Source organism: Mastigoproctus giganteus, chromosome 3, assembly GCF_048544385.1.
Source record: "Mastigoproctus giganteus isolate SK-2022 chromosome 3, ASM4854438v1, whole genome shotgun sequence".
Lineage (NCBI taxonomy): Eukaryota > Metazoa > Arthropoda > Arachnida > Uropygi > Thelyphonidae > Mastigoproctus > Mastigoproctus giganteus.
Genome location: NC_143577.1, coordinates 104,479,977 through 104,499,280, shown reverse-complemented (window position 1 = coordinate 104,499,280; position 19,304 = coordinate 104,479,977). Strand labels below are relative to the sequence as shown.

Genomic DNA, 19,304 nt, shown 5'->3' with positions numbered 1-19,304 from the left:
AAGTCTTTGTAGCATCGAATCCCATCTTGTAAAAAAATGCCGTATCTTGATGTTATGTTCAACCTTCGGATCTCCATTCATAATCACCTTGCAGGCCATGTCAAACCACCGAAAAACTTTCTCCAATTTTCTGTTGAAAATACTTTTGGTACCACTTCAGAATTGTTTTCCTATTGTTCATATGCAGTTTGCTCATCAATTTCAAGGATAGTTGCACCATCTAAGTCACTTGCATGCGACTCAAGGCAGTCACATACATTGACAGTGTCCAAAGTTTCGAATCCCAAGTCTTTTCTGGCCTTCGGCAGTTGTCTGAACTTACGATTCAAAATCAGCGAAATCATTTACCAAATGGGCAAAACATGCTGCCAAAAGAATGCACGTTGTTGGCAGTGATTTCTAGCCAAGATGCAGATATATTTTTGATCCTATTTAAAGGGGTAAAAAATGTGAAATGAAAAGTTTGAAAAGCTGTCACGTCATCTCAAAAACAAGATGAAATTAAGAATACTGAACACTGTTGCACGTTGCAGCTGACTGCCCGAGGGGGAGCTATTGTCACATGTGCATGCGAGACAATAGAGTTGGCACCACAGCATATTGTACCATACCTAGGCTATGACAATGCAGCATATATATAGAGTACGTGTCTAGGCTATTGAATGAGTTTTAATATGTACGGTAAATTTGACTTAAACTTAATTGAAAACCATGTTATAGTAAAACCCGTGCTGTTTGAAGCCGATGGGGAAACAGCATCACCCTACTCATTAAATAAATATTTATTTTCCCATAAAGAGATTCATAAATATGTCAATTTTATGTAAACTTTTGATAAAAAACAAAGAAATTAATTACCTATAATTTATTTATATTTACTGGTGTTAATGAATACCTAATTGCATTATTTCTGAACCTACAAGTATAATTATTGAAAATACATTAATTTATAGCTATAGGTGGGCTGTGAAAAAAAAAGAAATCTGCAAACACCATTCCACACTTGAAAAAGTTTGTGAAATCCTGTTATACAGGAATTTTTCTAGCAGGGTTTAGGAGGCGATTCTCCCTTTGTATAAGGCAATGATCAGGCCACACCTTGAGTACTGTGTACAAGTCTGGGAGCCTCATTTTAGGAAGGATGTAGAGCTGCTGAAATGAGTACAGAGAAGGGCAACAAGATTAGTGAATGAAACAAAGGGTTACTCTTACGAAGGAAGGCTTAAGTTTTGCAAATTACAGTGTTTAGAGACAAGGCACCTGCAAGTTGATCTGATTGAGGTGTATTAATGTCTTGAATGGTTAGATCAAGTTCATTTCTGATAGGATTCTTCCTCTTGCTCAGATTAATCCCCTGAGGGGATATAAATTCAAATGAGGAAAGACAGTTGTAGAACCCCAGGGGCTCACATCTGGTGAGTATGGGCTTGGCACACCCATGGTCCTGAGCTGGATGTCATCATTCTTCTCTTTCTTGGTGATTTCCTTATCTCTCTCTCTCTCTCTCTCTCTCTCTCTCTCTCTCTCTCTCTCTCTCTCTCTCTCTCTCTCTCTCTCGCTCCCTCTCTCTCTCTCTCTCTGGGTGCCTCCGTAGCCAGGTGGGCAGGAGCAGCAGTGCGTAGCACACGCTTCTTGATTAGACCGGGGTTCGTGCCCATGACCACCAAATACGGAGAGTGCGGAAAGTTCAGGGAATGACCACCGCATATCCCCGGAGCAATATGGCCTTAGTTGCTAATGTTCCTAAAAACCAAATAACAACAACTCTCTCTCTCTCTCTCTCTCTCTCTCTCTCTCTCTCTCTCTCTCTCTCTCTCTCTCTCTCTCTCTCTCTCTCTCTCTCTCTGTGGGTAACTCAGAATTTTGTTTTCTTTTTTTATTTGGCTGGCGCAGCAATAGCCTCAGGCTTCCTTGCGCCATATGGCTAATTACAATAATAATAATAATGTGCAGAAATTTTCCTTTAGCCAGAATGTGATTGATTGCTGGAACAAACTGCCATCTGTTGCTGTTGAAGTTGACAGCTTGAATAAATTCAAGGCAGAACTAGACAAACATTTGGAGTGAATGGATGGGTAAAATGGGAATGTTTTTTTTTTTTTTTTTTGGCTGATGCTGTATAAGCTTGCTTTCTTGCATCATATGCCTCTACTAATGGTAATATATGATATCTTTAATTATATAATTATAAAGCAATCTATTTCACCATTTAAACATTATTGAAATACTGTGGACATATTTGGTGAGGAGAGTGAGAAGCAGATTCCCTCCACCTTAATCACTCAAGGAGCTTGAAACTTTCCTCCATGAAGCAATCTTATCTTATATTCCCCTTAAGACAGCTCAAGATTTACTTAAATTCTACATAGAATACAAGCTGTTTTAAAAGAAAAGGGTATCCCAACACCGTATTAACGCATGTGATGTTGGGCTACCCTTTGCTTTCGTATTTTATCAAAAGTGTTTCCATTATTTTGTTCACTTCCCTGTACTTGTTATGCAGTATAATAATTTGAGCTTGTAAGATTTCATGTAATAGCTGCTAAAAATAATTTTATTTCTTGTAAATTCTTTTGTTTGCTGTTATTTCAGTTATGTCCTTTTCCATTTGATCTTGTAATGGCAGAGATAAATAAGTATCCAAATGCTCGTATGGTTTGGTCTCAGGAGGAACACAAAAACCAGGGCTACTGGGCTTATGTTCAGCCTCATATAGAAACGGTTACTAATCATAAAAGGCACATTAGGTATGTAAAATTGTTGTTTCCCCCCCCCCCCCCATTAGTGAATATGGCTATAATTGTTCAATTTTAGTTAGCTTAAAAAAAAAAAACTTTTCTGTGTGTTTCCATTTCTGTTGCATTGCATATTACAGTCAATGGATGATACACCCTTCAATTGGAAAGCAATAAAGTTAATAAAATTTAAATTTATTAAAAACTAATATAATTATTTATTTATTTATTTTCAAATAAAATAAATTACACATTTTCAGGTCTCCTTGCTAACTATTTTTGCCAATAAAATCTAGAAAATGAGCCAGAACGCCACTCTCCCTGTCAGTAAATTAGTGAAGGCCACCATCCTTGTTAATCATAATACAAAGGTCCTTGTTGCCAAATGAATCTTTGTGCGAATTATAAAGCAATCTATTTCAAAACAACAGGTTCTATTTAGTTTTTAAAGTTTTTCTTACATTTATTCTAAATAAGTAGATATTTCTTTATGAACGGTAAACAATTCCCAGAAAGGAAAAACACCTTTCTCTTTTTTCCCGTCTTTAACAAGCAGAATAATCTTGCCACTTAGTTACCCCAGCTGCACTGTGCTTATCTCCCCTGGCAAGGCCGGAAACCTGGGTGGGAAAGCTAACTCCCAGGGCCAAAAGGAGCAGAGAATGGATACAATTGACTATCCACCATGACCTCTCTCATTCAAGGTGATTAAAAAGAATACAAATGAAAAGCACTGCCAGCATTCCTGATTGTACACTCATTGTCAGAACCTGCGAGTAAGCTGTCTCCTTTCATTATGCAAAGGGGTCGTCTTGAAAATGCAGTAGGATCACCAAAAATGGTCAGTCGATTGCAATCAGATATACTAATGGATATCCCACTATCTAGACAATCTAAGTTGACATTAAAAATGACTTCCATAAGTGGAATCCTAATTAATCACCCCACATGCCATGTTTAACTCCTCAAAAGGAGTTATACCTGAATGGGACCTGCTATATATATCAGAGGACAAAATAGTCAAAGAACTGCTTGTTGTTGTTATTTGGTTTTTAGGAGCATTAGCAAATAAGGCCATATTGCTCCAGGAATATGCGGTGGTCATTCCCTGACCTTTCCGCATCCTCCGTATTTGGTGGTGACGGGCTCGAACCCCAGTCTAATCAACAAGCATGTGCTACGCACTGCAGATCCTGCCCACCTGGCTACGGAGGCGCCCCAAAGAACTGCATGACCAGAAAGTAACACAAGCCAGAAATTTAAGATTCGTAAGGATGAAAATCTAGTTCCAACACATGATATCATATTAACTTTTAATACTCCAGATCTGCCAATTTCAGTAAAGCCAGTTTACTTAAACTGTCGTGTATGACCATACATTCCAAATCATATGAGATGTTATAAATGTCAAAAACTTGGATATTCACAAACCACATACCCAAACAGCATCACCACCACTCTTCCATAACTTGCATGTACACTAATGTTAGGAGTGTAGTAAATAAATTTGATGAATTTAAGGTGCTGGTCAAAACATCAAAGGCAGATATTGTTGGGATATCAGTCGAGACGTCATGTCACAGATATAAAGAATACAGAATTGGAATTTGGGGAGTACAAATTCCAATTCTGCATTCAGGTTAAGAAACACACAAAATCTAAGGAAATGCATCCAGTTGACATAGATGGGCAGTGCAGTTTTGAGTCAGTTTGGTGTGACGCTGGGAATGTTAAGTTTGGAAAGAGATAAAACAGTGCAGAAAAGGGAACTATAGGAAATTTTGGAATTGGTGAAAGAGGTGAAAGACTTGTGGAATTGGCATCTCGAAGTATGTCAGTAATGAACACTTTTTTTCAAGAAAAGGGTGAAGAGAAAAAAACATGGAAGAGCCCAAATGGATTAACAATTAATTAAATCGACTTCATCACGTGAATGATGTTACTGTCCTGAACAAGGTAAATGTTCGAAGTGAACACAGAATAGTAAGATGCACACTTGATATAGATGTAAGAAATTAAAGGAAAAAACTGACTCGAGTAAATAATACAAAGGTCTTTGAGATAATATAAGAGCAGAAAAAGCAGTATGTACTGGAACTTAAGAACAAGTTTGAGCTTCTACAGATGGCTCAGGACCAAGACATCGACGAGGAATATTACAACTTTCTGAAAGTGATAAAGCCAAAGAAACCTAGAGGTAAAAAGAAATCTAAAGAAGAAAAAATTTGTCAAGAAACACTTGTTATGATGAACCAAAGATGACAAATAAAGAGAAAGATAAACACTGACAAGGAGGAAATTGAGTATACTGAGTTATGCAAAGCCATTAGAAAGAGACCCAGAGAAGACATAAGAAGATTTAACACAAGAAAAGTAGAACAAGCATTAAGGGAAAACATAGGATTTAAATCAGCAGCCATGAGCAGAAAGACAAATGATACTGAAACTGAATAGCGATGGTGTACTTATAAATCGCAGAGAAGGCATAATTCAAATAGCAGAAGACTACTAGAGAGAATTATACAAGGAGCGAGGTAATGATGCCAGCAGTGGGGAAGATGGATTGCAAATTAGTAACACATACAACATACTTGATATCCTGCCTGATGAGGTAGAACATGCTTTGACGAAAATGAAGAATCAGAAAGCCCCGGGAAAAGATGAAGTTACTAGAGAGTTGTTAAAATTGGGAGAAAGAGAAATGACACAAAAACTGACAAGACTCTTCACAGAATGCATTAGAAAAGGTGTGATGCCTAAGGAGTGGAATAATGCAATCATAATTTTACTGCATAAGAAAGGAGATAAATCAGAGATTGGAAATTATAGACCAATTAGCTTGTTATCCCACATCTACAAGTTGTTCACAAGGGCCATTACTAACAGATTAGAAAGAATACTTGATGAGAATCAAACGAAAGAACAAGCTGGCTTTAGGACAGGATTCTTGACTATAGATCACATTCACGTAATATCACAGCTAATGGAGAAAGCAAATGAATATAAAACACCATTATGCCTGGCATTTGTGGATTATGAAAAGGCATTTGACTCTATACAGCATAAGGCAACGTTTCGGGCACTGGAAAGACAAGGCATACATACCCCATATATTATGATTTTGAAGAAAATCTATGAGAATGCTACCTCCTTTATTAGACTAGACAAAGACAGTAGTAAATTTAAAATTGAGAAAGGAGTTCGACAAGGAGACACAATATCTCTAAAATTGTTTACTGCTGCCCTGGAGGAAGCTTTCAGAAGATTAGACTGGTCGCAGAAAGGAGTCAGTGTGAATGGAGAGTACGTAAACCATCTACGATTTGCAGATGATATTGTGATCATAAGACATGATCCCAAAGTATTAGAGGAAAATCTTAATCAGTTGCAGAGTTGTAAGGATTTCAGACTAAAGATGAATATGCTAAAACAAAAGTAATGATGAACAAGTATGCCACAGAAAGGGACATAATGATTAAAGGGGCAGTAATTGAAAAGGTGGAGTCATATACTTATCTGGGACAGGTTATTAGCTGTAATAATGATAAATGGCTGGAAGTCAAGAGAAGAATAAATTTTGGATGGATAGCATTCAGAAAATATAGTCACATGCTGAAGAGCAATATCCCAATTTGTCTGAAGCGCGAAATAATGAACCAATGTATACTCCCCACCATGACTTATGGAAGTGAAACTTGGGCACTCACCAAAAGAATGGAAGAGAAGCTGAGAACTACACAGCGAAGAATGTAAAGAATTATATTGGAAATTAGACTGTTAGATAATAAGAGAAACACATGGATTAGGCAGCAAACTCAAGTAAAGGACATTCTAAAACTAAAGAACTAAAATGGTCATGGGCAGGACACATAGCTCGAAGTCATAATGAGAGATGGACTAAGAAAATAACAGAATGGTACCCAAGAGGAGATAGAAGAAAACCTGGAAGACAACAACAGAGATGGACAGATGAAATTCATGGGTTTGTGGGTAGTAAATGGATGGCCATTGCACAAAACAGAAGGAACTGGAAGGTTGGCGCCTCCGTGGCCAGGTGGGCAGGAGCAGCAGTGCGTACTACACGCTTCTTGATTAGACTGGTGTTCAAGTCCATGACCACCAAATACGGAAGATGCAGAAAGGTCAGGGAATGACCACCACATATCCCCGGAGCAATATGGCCTTAGTTGCTAATGCTCCTAAAAACCAACAAACCACAACTGGAAGATTGCTGGAGAGGCCTTCATCCTGCAGTGGATTGAAAATGGCTGATGGTGATGATGATGAAGCACTGGGAAAGCAAAATTGAGAGTAGGAGTGTGCTATAGGCCTAATGACTTTGAGGAGTATAATGAACAGCTGTCAAAGAAATAGAATGAGGCAGTAAATCAGATTGTCTTATAATGGGGGATTTTAATTTTCCCGATATTGACTGGAACTTGTGGGCTGGTCATTCGCACACTAGCAAGGCTTTTGTGGATTTATTGGATGATTATTTTCTGCATCAGCATATTCGAGATGCAACTAGAGGGAGTAATACTCTTGATCCGATTATCAGCAGTGATTATTCATGCATTAAGAATCTTCAGATACATACACACATCTCCAGTCAATACCATCAACTGGAGATGTGCATATGTGACCCCAATTCACAAAGGAGGATCAAAGGGTGACACAAGTAATTAAAGACCTGTTTGTTTAACTTCTCTTCTGGGAAAATTAATGGAGGCACTGGTTAAAGAAGCATTGCAGGATCATCTAGACAACATTTCGGTTAAAGTTCGGACACAGCATAGGTTTGTTAAGGGAAAGTCTTGTCTGACCAATTTAATTGGATACTATGATGTGGTCACAAAGTAACTGGATGTAAAAAATAATTTTGATATCATATACAATCAGTCCTCATATAGCACAATAATTGTGTTCCTAGAAACCCTCGTGCAATGCAAAATCGTGCAGTATAAATAAAAGGCCCTATGGAAAAAAAATAGGGTTAGGTGCTGAACACTCAATATTGAACACATATTTGTAACCAAAACATTACCAAACACAATAAATAATTGCAATAAAATAGTTACATATGTTATTACGACTGTTACGTTATAAATTATTGATAATGCTTTTGCTTCTATCGTAAGCAAACTTGTTCTTTGTTTGATCTTCAATCCAAACAGATGACAGCCATTCCAATTCTTTGTGTCTTGATCTAATGGATTATGTTACACTTTGATTTGTTCCTGCTATGAAAGTTGTTTTTATTTTCTCTGCATTCTTTCTAATTCTTGGCGTTGCCTCAATTAGGCCAGTAGCATGTGCAATATCACATGGTCTTTCATTTCGCTCAAAGTGTTTCACAATTTCATATTTTTTCTCTATCGACAGAGGCGGACTGGCTATAAGTCTTAATTGTGAAACCCCAGTGGGCCGGAGGCCAGAAGATGATGGAGGCTGGTGTGATTTTGGCCATAAACGCTAGTATGAGGCCGCCGCTACAAATTTTCCCGGGTAAGAATTTTTGACCCAATCCGCCTCTGTCTATCGATATTGCTTTTCTTTTTCTCTCTGAATCTGTAGTGGATTCACCAGGATGCTTCCATTTCACATCTTTTAAGTATTTTACTCATTTTTAGGAAATAAAGCACAATTACAAAATGAGGAGGCACGCTTAATACACATAAACAAAGCTGCGCACATATAGCAACTGAATAAACAAACTGTAAAGGCAGAGACACACCATTAACACCTTACTAGCTCGCACTTTACTAAAGCACATTTCTGGGGGTTACTGCCATAAAACAATAAAAACAATTTCCAGTTGCATTTCTGTTAGTGGAATCTGTTAAAACAGGTAGTAAACTCAATCTAATTGCATTTGCGATAATACCGATAGCTGGAATTGTGTGGATTTTTACTTTATTATGGTGAAATGTGTTTCCCCCTTCACTGATATAAAAAACATAAATACATTTTCAGAATCTTCTCTTCGTGTTGCAAAGAGAAGATTCTGAAAATGTATGTGTTGCGTTTGGTTGGGGTGATTCCGCATTCAACTGCCATTTCTTGTATACACAAAGGCAAATCGTGCATAAGCTAATTTGATTCATATTATATACGATATCGTTCCCCTATTTATAAATCATGTATGATGGAATTCATGTAGTATAAACACGTGTTATACAAGGACTGACTGTAATTGGATCTTAGGAAAGCTTTTGATACTGTTGCACATGGAAGATTACTGTACAAATTGGAGCATTATGGCATTAAGGGAAAAATGCTGCTATGGATAGAGGAATGGTTGAGTGAGAGAAGACAGTGGATACTGCTCTTTGTGGACTAATGTTATTAGTGGAATCCCTGGGGCTCAGTGTTGGGTCCATTGTTGTTTTCTGTATTTATTAACGGTATTGATGAAGGTAAGTCAGGCTTAATATCCTGAAAAAGACCTCTGAGGTTGGGAAAATTCATATTTTACATTAAATCAGCTCACACACCAACCATAAGAATAAGTATTTACTGTAACTAAAATATTTACATATTAAAATAAAATAAATATTTACAAAAACTGCTATTATATTAAATTAAATTATATTCATGTAAAAAACATTAAAACTGTGATAAAAGCCTTGAGATAAAATACACAAAAATAAACCGAATTAAGAGCGATAAAAATCTCTGGAGCTTTCAGAAGCATCGGCTTCCTTCCTCAGCAGTAACAAAACTTCCTGCAGCACGTCCATATATAACAGGCTCACGGTACTTATACACGTGGTGCAGTCGGCGCATGGTCTGAACTGGAAGCGGAAATAGCTCGGGAACATGTTAAGCAAAACCGTTCATCCGCACTTATGATAGTTTCAAACAGAGGATGCATACGCATACCTCTGTCCCTATTCATAATATTGTGGTCGGATGAACAGATTCGTAGGCTCTCGAGCCATTTACGGTTCCAGAACCCATGTGCTCGATCCACGATAACCGCATCCTCTGGGGAAATTTGATGCTACTTCTCCCAAAAATGTTTGGCCACAGCAGACTTATTGTAATCAGCGGTTTTTATAGCATTTGCATGCTCCCCCAGACGATCCTTGAGCCGTCGTTTTGTCTCGCCCGCATAACATTCCCCACAATCCGGGCATTTTATCCTGTATACTACTCCACTACTCAGGTCCTTTGCTATTGGGTCTTTTACCTGAGACAACACTGTGTGCAACCTCCGCCCGGGAAGCTGCACACAGCGTGTTTTATAACCCCGCAAAACTCTAGCGAGATGCTCAGTAACGCCCGGATAGTAAGGAATGTATGCGGTAGCCACGGGAACAAACGGTTCCTGACGGTTAGACTCTATTCCTCTACTAAATCTGTCTATGAACCTCTGGGGGTATCCGCATTTTCTAAGGTCTGCTGTGACTCGTCGAATTTCACATTCTTTGTCCTCAGAGGTGGTGCAGTGTGACCCTGCTCTATCTAGTAGAGCTTTCACTACACTATTCTTATGCTGCCCAGCTTGTGCTGAACTATAATGGGTGTACTGGCCTCTGCATATAGGTTTTTTAAACACAGAAGTTTTGAGCCTAGGGCCTAAAATGAGAGCATGATTTCTTTTGATGTGGTGTCACTATTCACATGGCGCCTCCGTAGCCAGGTGGGAAGGAGCAGCAGTGTGTAGCACACTCTTCTTGATTAGACTGGGGTTCGAGCCCGTCACCACTAAATACGGAGGATGCGGAAAGGTCAGGGAATGACCACCGCATATCCCGGAGCAATATGGCCTTAGTTGCTAATGCTCCTAAAAACCAAATAACAAACAAACAAACTATTCACATGCATTCCAATTAAACATGGAATATATTGTGTTAGAAAATCTTTGAGTAATGATGTCTCTTTGGGTTATAGATCGCTTTTAAATGTAGAGGATATTTGTTCTGGTGTGGAACTTTGTCTGGCCAGCACCACTATGGCGTACCAAGGTGTTATGTACAAACAGGTTCACGGTACAGCCATGGGATCTCCTATTAGCGCCATCGTGGCCAATCTGGCCATGGAGGAGTTAGAGGACAGGATTTTTATTGGATGTCAGTTTCCCATAAAGAAATGGAAAAGGTATGTTGATGATACCTTCACCGTGGTCCAGAAGGGGAGAGAGGATGATGCACTCCATTGGCTTAATAGCTTCTCCAAATTTATACAATTTACCTCAGAGGTGGAGACAGGAGGTACCCTTCCTTTCTTGGATGTACTGGTCTCTAGGATAGGTTGGGTTGACTATTGATGATCATGCTCAGGTAGCTGATAAACTGAATGAGTATTTTGCATGTACATGCACACATGAGGAGTTATTCAATGAGGGGAGTGCCAGAAGTTTTAGCATTAGCATTAGTAGAGGCATTTGATGCAAGAAAGCAAGCTTATGCAGCATCAGCAAAAAAAAAAAAAAAAGTAACATAAATAAATAAAAATAACCACTTCCACTTCACCCCTCTGTTCGTTCGAAATACCTGTCCAGCTGAGCCTTAAACTTATTTAGGCTATCAACTTTCACGACAAGGGATGGAAGTCTGTTCCACCCACCAACCACCCGCTGGCTAAAGGCAAATTTCCGCACATCTATCCTACATCTATCTTTCCTCAATTTGAATTTATGCCCTCTCAGGTGATTTTTCTGAGCTAGAGGAAGAATCCCATCAGCATTGAGCATGCTCAAACCATTCAAGGCTTTGTACACCTCTATCAGATCACCCCGCTGGTGCCTAGTTTCCAGACACTGTAATTTGCAAAACTTAAGCCTTTCTTCGTAAGAGCACCCCTTTGTCCCATTCACCAATCTAGTTGCCCTTCTCTGTACTCGTTCCAGCAGCTCTACATCCTTCCTGAAATGAGGCCTCCAGGCCTGTATACAGTACTCTAGGTGTGGCCTGACCATTGCCTTATACAAGGGAATAATCACCTCCTTATCCCTGCTAGAAAAATTCCTATATATCATTGACAATACACCATGAGCTACTCTTGCAGCTCGTCTGCACTGCTCAGAGAACTTCATATCTGCCTGCACCACCACCCCCAGGTCCCTTTCATTCTCTACCACTGTCAGTGTAGTACCACAGAGTTGATACGTTGCTCTGGGGTTGCTGTTTCCCATATGTAGTACTTTACATTTGTCAATGTTAAACTTCATTTGCCACCTCGAAGCCCATCTGCTCAACCTTTCCAAATCCTGTTGCAGCAGCATAGTGTCAGTAGTGTCCTTGACAACCCTGCCAACCTTCGTATCGTCTGCAAACTTGGACATTAAGCCTGATATACCATCATCAATATCATTTATATATACAGAAAACAATAAAGGCCCCAATACTGAACCCTGAGGGACTCCAATACTGAACCCTGAGGGAGTCCACGATGAGCAGTGTCCATTGATTACCACTCTCTGTCTTCTCCCCCTCAACCACCCCTTTATCCATAGCAGCAACTTGCCTCCAATGCCACACTGCTCCAATTTGTGCAGCAGTCTTCCATGTGCAACAGTATCAAAAGCCTTTCTAAGATCCAAGTATATAATATCAAAGTTATTCCCTGCATCCAGTTCTTTTGTGACTGCATCATAGTATCCAATCGAATTGGTCAGGCAAGACTTCCCCTTAACAAAACCATGCTGTGTCCTAGCTATAACTGAAGTCTTGTCTAAATGATCCTGCAGTGCTTCTTTAACCAGTGCCTCCATTAATTTTCCGGGAACAGAAGTTAAACTCACAGGTCTATAATTATTTGTGTCAGCCTTTGATCCCCCTTTGTGAATTGGGGTCACATTTGCACATCTCCAGTCAATGGGTACCTCCCCTGAGTCCAAGGAAGCTCTCATAATTATGGCTAAGGGTTTGCTTACCTCCTTTGCTGCCTCCTTTAATATAACTGGATAGATCCCATCCACCCCAGGTGCCTTTCTTGTGTTTATCTTCAACAATTTCTCCTCCACTTTGCTCTCAGTTATTACAAGATTCTCTAGCTTACTGCTAGAGTTGAATACACCTCTGGCATTCCCCTCGCTGAATAACTCCTCATGTGTGAATGTCGATGCAAAATATTCATTTAGTTTGTTAGCAACCCGAGCAGGGTCATCAACAGTTGACCCATCGATCTCAAGTGGACCAATCTGATTCATCCCCTTCCTTCTAGAGTTTACATAAGTAAAGAACTCTTTGCTGTTTTTCTTCGCATCCCTTGCCAAGGATCTCTCGTAATCTGCCTTCGCCTGCCTAACCTCCTTTGTAACTTGGTTACAGATCAACTTGTATCTATCATAGGCGTCCGTGTCACGTGTTAATTTGTATGTATCCCATGCATTTTTCTTCTCTGCCATATGCCTCATTAGTTCATCTGACAACCATTTAGGCCTAAACCTTGAACAATATTTCTTAGTTGGTATGTAAAGCCTAGTAGCTTCCACGATAAGTTCTTTGAATGCTTCCCATTTTGAATTTGCTGTTGGCAATATCATCAGTTGATCCCACTGTATAGAATTTAAATACTGTCTCAGTCCATTGTAGTCGCCTTTACGAAAGCAATACCCCTTCCCTTTACCCCTAATGGTAGTTACCTCTTTGAGTAAATCCCACTTCAGCACACTGTGATCACTGCCACCAAGTGGTTCATTTATCTGCAGATTCTTAATGCATGAAGAATCACTACTGATAATCAAATCAAGAGTATTACTCCCTCTAGTTACCTCCCGAACATGCTGATGTAGAAAACAATCATCCAATAAATCCACAAAAGCCTTGTTACTGTGTGAGTGACCAGCCCCCAAATTCCAGTCAATATCTGGGAAATTAAAATCCCCCATTATAAGACTCTCTGATTTACTGGCCCACTCTATTTCTCCGAACAGTTTCTTATTATACTCATCAGAGTCATTAGGCCTATAGCACACTCCTACTCTCAATTTTGATCTCCCAATGCTTATGTCACACCAAACTGACTTGACACTGCACTGTCCAGCGATGTCGACTGGCTTCACTTCCTTGGAATTTATGTGTTTTTTAACTAATAGCATAACCCCTCCTCCCTTCCTATCCTGTCTATCCTTTCTGTAGACATTGTACTCCCCAAATTCCAGTTCTGCATTTCTTATATCTGTGTGACACCACGTCTCTGAAATCCCCACAATATCTGCCTTTGATGTTTTGAGCAATACCTCAAATTCATCAAATTTATTTACTAAACTCCTAGCATTGGTGTACACACAAGTATACATGCACCTGTTCTTTTTCTTAGCTACCCTAACACAACCCATGTGTTTACTTGTACCCCAATGGTTCCCAGCAGTCTCTGAAATATCCTGCATCTTATTTTCCAGGCTGCGGCTCATTCCAATAGAAGCAGTGCAAGAATCACTTTCACCTCTGCCAGTGGCTACTGTTAATCTATTAGTCCTTGTATCCCCCCAATCTAGCAGTTTTCCGACCCACCTAACATTGCCTCGATAGCATCAGCAAACATTCTTGCACCCTTTCTATTTAAGTGTATCCCATCCCTGTAGAAGCAGTCTCTCCTGTTAACAAGTACAGACCAGGCTGAAAAAAATTCTACCCCTTGAGCCCTGCACAATCTTTCCAGGGCCGAATTGATTGACAGGGCTCTCATCATATACTCCCTCCTATCGTGTCTGGGCAGAATTGCAGACACTTTCAATTTCAACCCTAATTCACGGCTTTTTTTCATCAGTGACCTGTACTTGTCAAGTAATTCCGCCGGTCTCCTACTCTTAATGTCATTAGTGCCAACGTGTACAACTATATCACCTTTTGTGCCCTTAAAAGATGATATCCGCTCTACAACGTCATCAACTTTTGCCCCTGGCAGACATACCCTGGTCCTATTCCACCTATCCTTTTTACAAAGCATGTTTCCCGTTTCCCTGACAATAGAGTCACCAACAACTACTAGTTCCTTTGGGACCAGCGCATTCTGCCTTGGGGGTTGCCGCTGTGTTCCGCGATGACCAAGTGCAAGCTCTGGCATTGGTGTGGGCAGCTGAGAGCTTGATGGGCCCCTCACTTGTAATCCTTCGAGGGCATCCACCCTATCCTTCAAGCTCTCATATAGGCCCATAACAACGCTGAGTTGTCGCCTTATCTCTTTACACTCCTTGCATCGCACACACACAAAGACATCCCCCGTGGCAGTATCATGTCCCATACTTGACTGCTCCGCAAACATCAAGCAAATAGTGCATCTTACAAGGCTGTGATTCAGAGGACAACTGCCCCCCTCAGTTCTCCCCTGGGCCACAGCATTCCCATTAGCTTGAGCCCTTTGCTTTGCTGCTCTGGTTTGAGTCATGATTTAGATTTACTTTCAATAAAATTTCAATTTCTGTACAAAATTAAATCCTAAACTTGTATCCAAACACAGTTATAACGCTATATTTATGTTTCAGTAACGAGTGTTATCTACGAAATCCCTTTATATAACTTTCGTATCAAGTTATGTATTAATTATTTGTTTTTACTAATTATTTATGTTACGTAACCTAAGTGGTTATATGTATAATTAATTATGTTAAATATAATTAATTATATTACGTTTGTAATCTAAGTCGTTATATGTATTTATTTAAACGTACAATTTAACTGCTAACGAAGTTCAACTAACGCTATCTAGTATCTAGTTTATCTAGTATCTAGCTATCTAGTTTATCGAATGATAACAGGGAGCTAAGTGATTTTGTAATAACTGAGAGCAAAGTGGAAGAGAAATTGTTGAAGATAAGGAAGGCACCTGGGGTGGACGGGATCTATCCAGTTATATTAAAGGAGGCAGCAAAGGAAGTAAAATTACCCTTAGCCATAATTATGAGAGCTTCTTTGAACTCAGGGGAGGTCCCCATGAACTAGAGGTGTGCAAATGTATCACCAATTCAGAAAGGAGGTTCAAAAGGTGAGTAACTACAGACCTGTTAGTTAAACTTGTGTTCCGGGGAAAATAATGGAATCACTGGTTAAAGAAGCATTGCAGGATCATCTAGACAAGCAGTAATAGTTAAGGCACAGTCAAAGGGAGGTCTTGTCTGACCAATTTGATTGGTTACTATGATGTGGTCACAAAGGAACTGAATGCCAAAAATAATTTTGATGTTATATACTTGGATTTTAGGGAAGCTTTTGATACTGTTGCACACGGAAAACTGCTGTACAAATTGGAGAGGTATGGCATCAAGGGTAAGCTGCTACAATGGATAATGGGATGGTTGAGTGGGAGACAACGGAGAGTGGTAATCAATGGACACTGCTTTTCGTGGACAAATGTCATTAGTGGAGTTCCCCAGGGTTCAGTGTGGGCCCATTGTTGTTCTGCATATTTATCAATAATATAGATGAAGGTATATCAGGTTTAATGTCCAAGTTTGCAGATGGTACAAAGTTTGGCAAGGTTGTTAACAATAGTAGTGACAGTATGCTACTCCAACTGGATCTAGATAAGTTGTGCAAATGGGCTGAGAAGTGGCAACTGGAGTTTAACGTTGAGAAATGCAAAGTGCTGCATATGGGTAGCAATAACCAAAGAGAAACTTACCAACTGTGTGATACTACACTCAGGGAAGTGGAAAGTGAAAAAGACCTTGGGGTAATTGTGCTGCCAAATATGAAGGTTGCTGAGCAGTGCAGGTGGGCTGCCAGGGCAAGTCATGGAGTCTTGTCAATGATATATAGGAATTTTGCTGGCAGCGACTGGGAGGTGATAATCCCTTTATACAAGGCAATGGTCAGGCAACACCTAGAGTACTGTGTACACGTCTGGAGGCCTCGTTTTAGGAAGGATGTAGAGTTCCTAGAACAAGTACAAAGAAGGGCAACAAGAAGGGTGAGGGGAATAAAGGGGTGCTCTTACCAAGAAAGACTTAAGTTCTGAAAATTGCACCACCTAGAGAGTAGGCACTTGCGAGGTGATCTGATTGAGGTGTATAAGGCCTTGAATGGGTTGAGCAAGCTGAATGCTGACAGGATTCTTTGTCTTGCTCAGACTAAGAACCTGAGGGGGCACAGTTTCAAATTGAGGAAAGATAGTTGTAGAATAGATGTGAGGAAATTTGCCTTTAACCAGTGGATAGTTGATTGGTTGAACAGGCTTCCATCTTTTGTTGTGGAAGCTAATAGCTTAAATAAATTTAAGGCTGAGCTGGACAGGCATTTAGAACGAATGGAGGGATGAAATGGGAGAGTTTTTTTTTTTTTTTTTCTCTCTCTCTCTTCTTTTGGCTGATGCTGCATAAACTTGCTTTCTTGCATTGTATGCTTCTACTAATACTATTGCTAATGCTAATGACACAAACAAATAAACTTATCAGATGAAACAGCCGCCACAACTATTGCAATCTAGTTACAGAACAAATTGGCAGAAACTAATAGTTTTAGCAAAAGCATGTATTGGGCATACACATCTCACTCACCTGCATCTTCTGACAGATGAGACTCCTCCTCAATGCATGCATTGCAATACCCAGCTTACGGTGAAACACATCCTTGTTGACTGCAGAAAATCTCTAATGGACTTACAGGAGCCATTAATGTTAAAACATTTAATAGGAAACTATGCAAATCTTACTGACATTTTCAATCTTTAATGTCATTAAAGATATCTCAGTTGAAGTTTGATGATGCTCACTGAAACACCTTTGAACATCTGGCACAGTTTGACATCACAGGAGTCAGCCAGAACTCCATCAGTAATGTAGTTAGTGCATTACAGAAGTTATTGTCCACACAGCAGTTGAAATTCAGAAAATATACAGTGGTACCTCGGGTCACGAACAAATCGGCCCACGAACAGATTTTGAGTTGACCCACGAACAATGCCTCGGCGCACGAATGCACAAACATGGCTTTGACACCATGTTTTCGGCTTGCGAACAGCATCAGTTGTACTCAGGTTTGCACGCTGTGAACATTGTTTGTCGTTGTGTTGTTCTTGATACAATTTTTTTTTTTTTTTTTATTTTTGCTTTTTGCATTAAATTAACCCTCATTATGGCTCCCAAGAAAGTGAAAAGTGTTAGTGACAGTTGTGTAAAGAAACCTAAGTGTATTACAGTAGAAACGAAGGAGGAAATAATAACTAAACATGAGAATGGTGTTTGTGTTTCTGATCTCGCCAAGGAGTACAACAAGGCTAAATCTATGATCTGTACTATCTTAAAGAACAAAGATGTGCTAAAGACGGCTGATGTGGCTAAAGGAGTGACTATGTTAACAAAGCAAAGGTCTCAAGTGTTAGAAGAAGTAGAAAAATTATTGTTAGTTTGGATTAATGAAAAGCAGCTTGCTGGAGATAGTGTTAGCGAGGCCCTAATATGCGAGAAGGCTTTACTTTTGCACGGTGATTTAGTGGCGAAAACGCTGAATACAATTGATGCTAGAGTTGACGAATTGAAAGCAAGTAGAGGCTGGTTCGAAAAGTTTTGTCAATGAACTGGAATTCATAGTGTTGTTAGGCTTGGAGAGGCAGCTAGTTCGGACAAAAAAGCAGCAGATGCTTATGTGGAGGAATTTGCAAACTTTATATCAGCTCTGAAGGTTACGTACCGCATCAAGTTTTTAATTGCGATGAAACGGAACTTTTTTGGGAAAAAAATGCCAAGAAGGACCTACATAACCCAAGAGGAAATGTCACTGCCTGGCCACAAACCAATGAAGGACAGGCTTACACTTTTATTGTGCACTAATGCAAGTGGGGATTGTAAGATTAAGCCTCTTTTAGTTTACCACTCTGAAAATGCACACATTTTTAAACACAAAATGCTAAAGGGTAAACTTCCGGTATTGTGGAGAGCGAATAGCAAGGCTTGGGTAACAAGATTACTTTTTATGGAGTAGTTGACCGAAGTTTTTATGCCAACTGTCAAGAAATACCTTGAGGAAAATAATTTGCCCCTTAAGTGTCTGCTGGTTATGGACAATGCTCCTGCCCATCCTCCAAGTATGGAAGAAGACCTTGGTGTTGAATACGACTTCATAAAAGTCAGATTTCTGCATCCCAACACCACTCCTCTCATCCAACCCATGGACCAGCAACTAATTTTCAACTTCAAGAAGTTATATACAAAGGCTCTTTTTTCCAGGTGTTTCCAGATGACCAACGACACGGATTTGACCCTGCGTGATTTTTGGAAGGATCACTTCATATCCTCCACTGCATAAACCTCATTGACAAGGCATGGAACAGTGTCTCTAACCACACATTTCAATCTGTCTGGAGGAGATGAAGTCTCTATCAGGTTGTGTGCCTGATAGAGACTTCGAGGAGACAGATGTAACTCTAACAAACGAGATTGCAACCATTGGCAAGGGTTTGGCCTTGGAGGTCAGTGAGGAGGATGTGGTGGAGCTGGTGGAGGACCACAGACAAGAACTCAACACAGAAGAATTTGTTGAGTTGCAATGTGCACAGATGAAAGTTATGCAGGAGGAGGAAGAGGTGGTACATGTTTCAAGTGCTGAGATCAAAGAAATTTGTAGCAAGTGGAGTGAAGTGCAGGATTTCATTGAGAAGCATCACCCTAACAAAACTGTGACCCGC

The 19,304-nt window shown here is 39.8% G+C and overlaps 1 protein-coding gene across 2 annotated transcripts in view; it reads left to right on the top strand.

Moving 5' to 3' along the window:
* The window catches only part of LOC150088199 (2-oxoglutarate dehydrogenase complex component E1-like), a 497,346-nt gene that overhangs the window by 470,616 nt on the left and 7,426 nt on the right, over positions 1-19,304 (top strand). The window contains exon 21 of one of the 2 annotated variants that reach the window (XM_090370615.1): positions 2,593-2,747. In XM_090370615.1, the coding sequence (XP_090226741.1) occupies positions 2,593-2,747 (155 nt within the window). Of the gene's footprint in view, positions 1-2,592; positions 2,748-19,304 lie in introns of those variants that run through there. The other variant, XM_090370616.1, reaches the window with a different exon arrangement.